General features: G+C 57.7%; 1 protein-coding gene across 1 annotated transcript; it reads right to left on the minus strand.

The window, feature by feature from the left end:
• Positions 1-41: 41 nt before the first annotated feature.
• Positions 42-8,780, minus strand: LOC121355517 (non-lysosomal glucosylceramidase-like). The gene is made up of 10 exons (XM_041470998.1): positions 8,571-8,780; positions 4,571-4,662; positions 4,252-4,367; positions 3,930-4,148; positions 3,038-3,277; positions 2,610-2,694; positions 2,494-2,560; positions 2,207-2,391; positions 1,767-1,871; positions 42-85 (listed from the first exon to the last, which is right to left on the minus strand). Exons 1-10 carry the CDS (start codon positions 8,753-8,755, stop codon positions 42-44), a joined length of 1,338 nt encoding a protein of 445 aa, XP_041326932.1. The 5' UTR covers positions 8,756-8,780.
• Positions 8,781-8,786: the final 6 nt, after the last annotated feature.

Genomic DNA, 8,786 nt, shown 5'->3' on the forward strand with positions numbered 1-8,786 from the left:
CCAAGGGATTGGGGCTGTCACAGATGAGTGCTTTACGTCATTTAGGAGTCACTCTCACAGGTGTTGGCAAAAGGAGCTTTGCTATCTGTTTGCAAAAACAGGACTTAGCAGAGCTCCATGGCAAGGTTCACTTGATTGCTTTGTGCAGGGGGAAAACATAGGAAGGAAAAAATGGGTTAGAATCAGTTTAGATGGATTTACATGGAGGCTGGAGATGGAAAAGGAGAAGTGAGACCCTTCAACTGAATCACAAAGTTCAGGGAGGTACCCACTGCTTTCTAAACTACTGATGGATCCGAGCTGGGGCTGATTCCACTCTTAATCTCAGACCTACTCAATGGTTTGTATCCAAAGGACATGGCAGCAGTTAACCATTGACTAATTTAACATTTATAAGGTGGTTTGGGAAGGTGTACCAAAATTACAGCAGAGACTAAACTGTAGATCCAGGCTGGCAGCAGTCACACTGCACTTGCTATGGGGAGTTCACATCCCTTCAGCCGTGCACTCGGCCGGAGATGGTGGCACAGCCCCTGCCGAGGTCCAGGAGAGCTCCAGGGGCCTCACTTAGGAATGCTGTGGTAAAGTCATGAGATGATTTACCTTAGCCATCAGTCAGTCTTCATCCTGGATGTAGCGTGAGATGGTAATTACAGGAATTTTTCACAGTTCCAGTAATGATAACATTATTCCACTTGGGCTATGATTCAGGCAAGTAATTCCCCAAGGTTTTTGGAGTATTGGTTTCCTTGATAAGGCAACAGAAGGACTTGGTGTGCAAAGTGTCTGTGACAAGCTCAAGGGAAGCTTCACCACCTGAGAGGCATTTCCAAAGCCAAAGGCCTGAGAAGGAATCCTGAATGGCCCGAGGGTGGGGATGAAGGGTGGTGCTCCCAGGCTGTGGTGCTCAGTGCTTGGCAGAGCAGCTGCCAGTGTGCAGGAGGGAGGACAGGGTGCTTGTGCACAGCTTCCCTGGGCGTCCTGACAAGGTGCAAATGGTTTGGAATGACACAGGGCTGGGTGGGCCACTCTCATGTCCCACCCTTACATTTCCTCTGTCTGTGTCCCCTCAGGGTTGGCTACAACACATTCTGGCGCCTGAGAGAGCCCCTGGATTGAGGGTTGGTAGCATTGGAGCTCCCAGAAGAAGAGGCAGCGCTGGGCTGTAGCCCTTCCTCCTGCTTCAGCACCTGCTTCTCCCAATAAAGCTTTTCTGCAAGCACACAGAGTCTCCTCTCTTTCACAGATCAGTGCCCCAGTTCCCTTTCCTCAATACTGGCCTCTCCTGCCACTATCTCTGACGGCCATTGTGTGACCCTTGCTGTGACCCTCCATGGCTTGGGCTCCTCTTTGTCAGCCCACCCACCACATGGTGCTCCTTGGGACCCCAGCTGGTGCAGGCCAGCAGGACCCTGCTCAGCCTGGAGCGACGAAAGCCTGTGGCCCATCTCCCACTGGGAGTCTGCAAACAGCTCCATGTCCCCCCTGCAAGGAGCAGGGCTGGGAAGAGCAGGGGCTCTCCCAGGACAGGCAGAGCCAGCTGTGCACCCCCAGCATGGCAAGAAGGCATCCCCAGTGCTGGGCACAGAGCTGCTGGGGCAGCAACATCCCAGGGCTGCAGTCCTGCGCTCAGCAGAGTGGCTGGAGGGGCTCCATGGCACACATCTCTGCAGCAGCAGCAGCAGCAGCAGCTGTCCCAAGGTGTCCACCTCTCCCCGAGGTGAAGCCCTGAGCAGGCACCAAGGCAGGGCTCTGGGGACACTCACCAATGTCATACTGCAGGCTGATCTGCAGCTTGGGCCACAGCATGATGAGAGCGAAGGAGGCGTAGAAATGGACGTCGTAGGTGTTGTACATCCGGTACTCCTGGCCTGGCAGGACAGGGCAGGTGGTGAGGGAAAGGAGACGGCCACGGGGAGGGGAAAGGGGCAAAGGTCCTCCCTCCACATGGCCCAGGACAGGGGCATCTTTCCTAGCACAGGCAGGGGCTCCCGTTCAAAGAGGCTTTCATTCTCTACACAGAGCACCAGGGATGTGGGCAACACTCCATGCCCTATCCTTCAGGCCTGCAAGGGCTTTTCCTGGGAATAGCACTGCTCCCTGCACACTGGAGTGCGAAAACCATCCCCATGGCAGGTTCAAACCACATGGCTACAGTAATGGGAGGGCTTGAGGTTGGAGAATCCCTCACATCCTTGTGAGTTACCTTCCAAATAAGCAAACCTTCCGTACTCCTGCAGGACAGGGAGGAGGTGGGAGAGCCCTGCCCCTGCCGGCCCCTGCAGGTCCTGGGCACAGCAGTCAGGGGGCACCTCCATCCAGATGGTCCCTCCATCCGTCATGAAGTAGAGCTCATTGAAGAGGGCTGACTTGTACCAGGAAGGCAGCTGGCTGTGGGAAAGAGGGAAGCTCAGCCTCCGAGGCCGACATGGTGATGCTCCTGTGGCAGCCAAGCCCAGAGGGCCTCTGGGAAGGTGCTCTCATCTGCCCTACCTGTTCTCCAGGATGGGATTCTGCCACGCTTCGATCTTCCTCTCCCACTCCTCGTAGTGTGTCAGGGCATGACAAAGGTTAGTTTTGCCACTCTGTCATAAGGGGCACACTGCTACAGCCATCCTGCAGGAGGTCCTGCCACACCTCTCTACCCAATCCCGTGGGATTGAATGCCGTAACATGGGTGACTCCCGTGCCAGCCTGAACAAGGGAAGAGCATCATCAGGTGCTGCTCCTTTGGAGGAGAAGATTAATGCTCTCCCCTCCCCAATACCACCACCAGGACATGACACTCACTTCTCATGTGCTGCCCAGCAACTCTCAATTCGTTGCCCCACCGCTCTCCTGACACCATTCCCAAAGAGGGTGCCCTCAGGGAGCTCATGTCCCCACTCCTGGTGTCAGGCAAGCGCTGAGAAACGGTGCCAGCCCCAAGCCGTTGCGCCCCCGTCCTTTGCCAGCTGCCCGCAGGCAGCTCCCCCGCACGCAGCAGGGCTGCACAACCTCCCCAGCAGCAGCCGCAGCTGCAGGGCCAGCCCTTTACCTTCTCCCGGGCAGAGATGGCCAGGGTGAAGGGGTTCACGGCCGGGCAGTGGTGCAGCAGCACCCCAGCAACCCGCTGGCCGTCCTTCTGCAAGGTGAAGGGCTCGTTCCAGTGCCCGCCGCTCCCGGCCTCCTTCGCTCCCGCGCCGTTCTGCAGGCTGAACATGATGGACACTTCCACGGCCTCATCCCTCCCGTTCTCCACCTCCCAGACGAACACTCCCACCGGCAAGCTGGAGTCCTGGCAGAGACGCAGAGCGCTGCCTCCAGGGCTGCTGCTCCAAGGCAGCTGCCCCAGCATCGCTTCCCCCCCTGCTGGGGACACCGCGCAGCGCGCAGCGACAGCAAGAGCGCTGGCAAGAGCAACCTGGCCTCGCAGTCCCCGGCCAAGCCGAGGAGCAGCAGCAGCAGCAGAGGACTTGGGGAGGCAGGCAAGAGAAAATTCAGAAGAGAAGCAGCCCTGGGCTGGCAAGCAGCACGCCGGGCAGCAGAGGGACGCAAAGCGGCCTTTAGGGCTCAGCCGGGTGTCTCATCACTCACCGGCTCGGCAGGCCGATACAGGCTCACGTGCTGCAACGCCGGGGTAAGAGGAAGGTCAGACGTGTCAGCAGCACAGCTGCCACCCTCGCCTGGGGCTGGCAGCGGCACGGGCAGCGCTGAGCCAGCCCTGGCTGCAATGCCGAGATCCCGCACGGCTGCGGGGCTTCCCCTGCCCGCACCTGCTGAGTGCGGCCCTGGGGAAACGCTGGGAAAGCGGCCGGCAAGCAGCTCTGTCCCGGCAGTGGGGAAATGTTTGGAAAGCGGCCGGCAAGCAGCTCTGTCCCGGCAGTGGGGAAACGCTGGGAAAGCGGCCGGCAAGAAGCTCTGCCCTCGGGGATGCCTCACCGCCTTACCTTATAGTCATGGGGGATGACGGGCGAGACCTGCCGGCAGGTGAGCACCACCTGCTGCCCCGGCAGCTCGTAGACCAGCCAGGCACGGGGGTACAGGGCGTGGTAAAAGGCGTAGCGGCCGCAGTAGCCCCAGTTCCAGCCCTGCAGGCTGCTGGGTCTCTCCAGGGACAAGACCTGCTGGTAAATGGTCTGCCCCTTGCACCGCAGGCACACTGTGAACTGTGGAGGAGAGGAGCCCGTGCAGGGGATGAGAGGAGCCCTGTGGCAGATGTCCCAGCCGCCCAGGCTCTGCAGTGACTCTCACTCCCCTCACAGACCCTACCTGATTGGCGATGACTGTTTCGTAGTGGTAAAGGCCAGGGTTCAGCTGCCAGCGGCAGAACTCTCCCCGCCAGCCGCGTGTGATGGTGCCTCCCCCGATCCCGCCCAGCGGGCATCCTGGCAAAGACACCAATAGTTAGCAACTCCATTCCTCCTCCAGGTGGCACCTGGCTCAAGAACTCTCCCCACGCATCTCTGCAGGGGAGAGTCACTCAGTATCGCCCAAATCACAAAAGCTCCTCGACTCACTCATTCCATCTAGGACCCTGATGGCCCCGTGTGAATCCCTGCCCACCCCAGTGCCCAAAGTGGAGGCTGACCATAGATCTGCTGCAGAGGAACAGCACACAAGAGGTCAATGAAGGCAGTTTTCTTCTCGATGCGCGTCTTCTTGACCCACCACCTGAAATATCTGCAAGGGAAAGAGACATATTGAAGAAGTCAGGAGCAGGCAACACCATCCCTCCAGTGTCACTGGGCAGGATGAGCATAGGTTGAGCTTTCTCTCCTTTTAGAGATGTAAAACAGGAACCCGTGTCTCCATTCCCATTGCACAAGGATGAAAAGGCTCTATCACCCATCTGGAGCATGCATCACTCAGCAAGCACAAGCAGGCAGAGTTCAGGCAGCTCAGGACTGACTGCAAGGGCAAGTCAAGAGCAGGACTCGCAGCTCATGTAGCACAGGCTTTCCCAGACGTTCAAGGAGAAGTGGGAATGCACACAAGCATCACCACCACCTCCATGCCTGGTACAGTGTCCTGCTAAGGAAGGCTGGCAAGCAGAGGTGCAAGCCCAGAGGAGACACACACTGCTCCAGGGACACGAGCCTTGCTCTTCTACCTGCACTTCCCCATTGCCCTACACTACCACATCATCAGGGGCAGAGGGCACAGGGCAGCCTTGCCCTGGAAGTGGTGATGGTTGCAGTCTGCAGCTGGCAGGATCCTGGGGACTTGCCTCCACCCGCACACCAGCTGCACAGACCAGCATGGCCCATCAGATAATTTCTCACCCAAAGGTCTGGGAATCAAGACACCCAAACAGGGGCACACCTGCAGCTGGGTGTGCCAGCACCACTGCAGGCAAGAGGAGCAGGGCTGGGCTCCGAGTCAACGCTTGTAAAGCACTGGCTTTGGCTAATTAACTGCCCCAAGTTAAGCCTTTATACAGAGACAGTTAGCAGATGGACACCAGCTACCAGACCAGAGGCTGCTGAACCTTGCCCAGCAAACAGTCAGGTGAGACCCAGCTGGCAGCTCCATGGCCCTGGGTGCCAGGTGAGCAGGGGGGACACAGGAGCCCCCACACAGTGACACAGTCCCTGAGCAATGTCCCTGAGCTACCTGCATACACCCATGTCATACTGCTGAGCAGAAAACCACCCCAACCAGGAGCACACAACCTGTCCTGCCCCTGGTTGCAGAGGATGCAGAGCACAGGCAATGAGCAATAATCCCCTGGGACATGCACACCCAGGAGCAAGGGCGAGAGGCTCTTCCATGACACCTCTACTACTATGCTTCCCAAAGAGAAACAACCCACAGTTGACTTTTTGGCTGCTCACTGGGCATTCACCTTTATTCACCAACATCTAAAGTTCCCAAATCCCTCTCAAGGTGAGATTTTCTGGGTTGCAATCTCACAGGACCTAAATGCAGCCTGACCTAACTGCAGCGTGCTCTCCACTCCTACAAACCCAACTTTGTATTTGACTGTCTGTGGATGTTTTGCCCACAGAGGTTCAGGGCATGATGAGAACCAGCCTGTCCTGCTTGACTGCCCTGAACCAGGGCCTGCCACTATCATCCAGCTTTATCTGCTGCAACTGCTCTTCTCCAAACAGGACAGTCCCAGCCTTACCCCACCAAGGTGAGGTTTTGGCAGTGCTCTCTCTGTCTCTCTCAAGGAAATTATTATTATTCTTTTTCAACCCAGCATCAGGGAACCAACCCAGCTGCTTCCCCAGCAGGCTTCTGGCAACAGGAAATAAGGTGCCCAGGCAGAGTGGCTGCAGCACAGCCTAGCAGGGCGTCCTGACTTCTTGGAAAGGAGGCAGGAGATGGGTTTCAGGAAGCAGTTTTTACAGGAGAACAGAGTAGAAAAACTTTGGGATTTATTGCCACTTCCAAAGTCATTTTACCATCTCAATATGCAAACTTTTCTTCTGCCAGCTTCTCCCAAAATCAGGCAAGCCAGGAGGAGAAGCTTGGTCGATGCCCAATTGCTGGCTATTAACAGCTCTGCCAGGGCTAAAGAATAACAAGGAGAAAGACTTTGTGTTCTGTAGTACCAAAAGCTCTGCCAGAGCTGGAGGGCATTTCCTCCCCTTCAAACTGACAGTGGAGCTAAAACCTAGCTGAACATTACCCAGCTGATCTGGATGTGTGCCGTGACCCCTCTCAGGACACGAGCCACCTCTGTGGAAACCCACCTGCACCTCTTCTCCTGCCTCGCCAGCCCCAGCTGAACCCTCTGCACAGCTCTTTCCTTCCAGACACATATGTCCCCACAGTTAAACTGACAAGCCCTGATGAACAAAAAAATCCTGCTCCAGGGCTATCAACACTCCCAGCCATGTCACCTGCACCTAGGGCTGGTGCTGCAGAAGAGGGCACCCATCAACATGTTTAATTCAATGCAACAACGTCAGCCCAGGATGTTGTGGCTCCTCTACTGCTCCTGGAAGCCCAAGCAGTAATCCCAAGGTGCTCCTGGTGCCCACAAGCACCTGCACCAGGTGACTTTGCACTTGACGCACCAAGCCATGCCAAGTTTTGAGAACATCCCTGGCACAGGCGCCACTCACCGTGGGTCACTCAGGAAAGGGCAGGCCAATCTGCAGGGCTTCACAGATCCCTGCACCATGACACAGAACTGAACTCCAGGTTTCTCTTGCAGCATCAGCACCCAGGTTTCCCTGAGCTGGCTGCCCCATCCAGGCAGATGCTGAGATGCCCACCAATTCCTGGAGCATGCACAGGCACATACATATATACATCCTCACATATATATCCTATATATGTGATATATGGGATATATATCCTATATATGTGATATATAGGGATGCAAGGATATCCTGTATCCTCACATCCCTGAATGGGCTGCCCTTTCAGCCAACAATGTTGGCATTGGGTTTTTTGTGGTTCAAAACCACACAGGTATTTCTCGTGACCCTAGCACTTTGTCTCCTCTGCTCTTGTGGCTGGAATCGCCTCACAAGGAAGTTCTTGCCATGGCAAAAGTACTTTGAGATAACAACCAAATTACCTCCTAAACTTCAACAGGAGAAAAGGGAGTAGCTTGACTTCAAGCTTCTTGCTTTCAAAGCCCTTGCCTAGGACTGATACAAGGCTCTTCCACACTTCAGTGAGAACAAGGCCAGGATCACCTCTCTTCCCTGCTCACCCCACCAGAACTTCACGTTTTCCCACATGCTCAGCTCATCCCAACCTGCTGCAGCAGCTTTTCCAGCAGCCTTTATTTATCTCCAGTGCATGACCCATGCTCTCCCCGACGCCCAGGCCCGCACTGGGGCGTCTCAGGTGAGACCAGCATGCCATGCACCCCAAAGCAATCCAGAATCTGCCCTTTCATCCAGCTTCGCAGGAACCAGCTTGGCAAGTGGCAGCCTCCAAGGACACCAGCAGAAAATGGAGGCAGGAGTCATAAATCCAGCACAAGGAAATAAGCAATGCCGTCGCAGGTCCCCGCGTTCAGCCTGACAGGTGCACAAACACTGCCAGCACCCGGACTCCAGCGTTAAAGGTTAAAACAACACTCTCGCTTTCCACGCGTGCTCTCCATCGTTACCTCCAGCTCACCCCAACGCAAAGCCGGGAGAGGTGCCCCGCTCCCGAGCCTGCCACAGCACACAGCGCTCCAAACCCTCCCAGCCGGCCCTAGTTTAAGCTCCAGCTGCCAGCACTGCAGACTACGCCGGGCAGGATGCGGCAGCGATGAGCCCTGGGGCGGGAAATGGGGGTCCCCATCCCCAGACGGTGCCCCGAGTCCGCCCAGCTCGCCCGTTCTGAGGAGCCCAAGCGCCGGGCGCTGCCCCTTCAGCACCAATCGCTCCCGGCGCCGGCGCCACGGAGGCTGCAGAGTGCCGGCGCCTCCGGGCGGTAGGAGGGCGGCCCCGCCAGCCCGGGGCCTTCCGCGATCTGCCGGACTGTGCCCCTCCGTACACCGGGACACCTCCGGTGCCTCCCCGGGGCGAGGCCCCCGCGGCACCGAGCGGCTCCAGCGCAACGCTGTGTCCCCCGCGGGACGCCCTCCCTCGTCCCGGTGTGTTCCCGGCCCCCTCCATCCCCGGCCGTACCGCAAGGCGAGGCCGACGTGCCGCAGGACATCGCGGAGCGGCACGTCGCCGGCGCCGTAGGGCTGCCGCAGCTCCTCGAAGCTGTGTGCCAGGCAGACGCGCCAGCCGTCCGCCGCCACGCCGCGGCCCTGCGCTGCCCCCTCGTAGCGCCGCATCAGCGGCCACTCCGCCGCCGCCGCCGCCATCACCGCCCCCCGCCCCGTGCGCGCCCTCTTC

This window comes from Pyrgilauda ruficollis, unplaced genomic scaffold, assembly GCF_017590135.1.
Source record: "Pyrgilauda ruficollis isolate IOZ18807 unplaced genomic scaffold, ASM1759013v1 scaffold251, whole genome shotgun sequence".
NCBI classification, from domain to species: domain Eukaryota; kingdom Metazoa; phylum Chordata; class Aves; order Passeriformes; family Passeridae; genus Pyrgilauda; species Pyrgilauda ruficollis.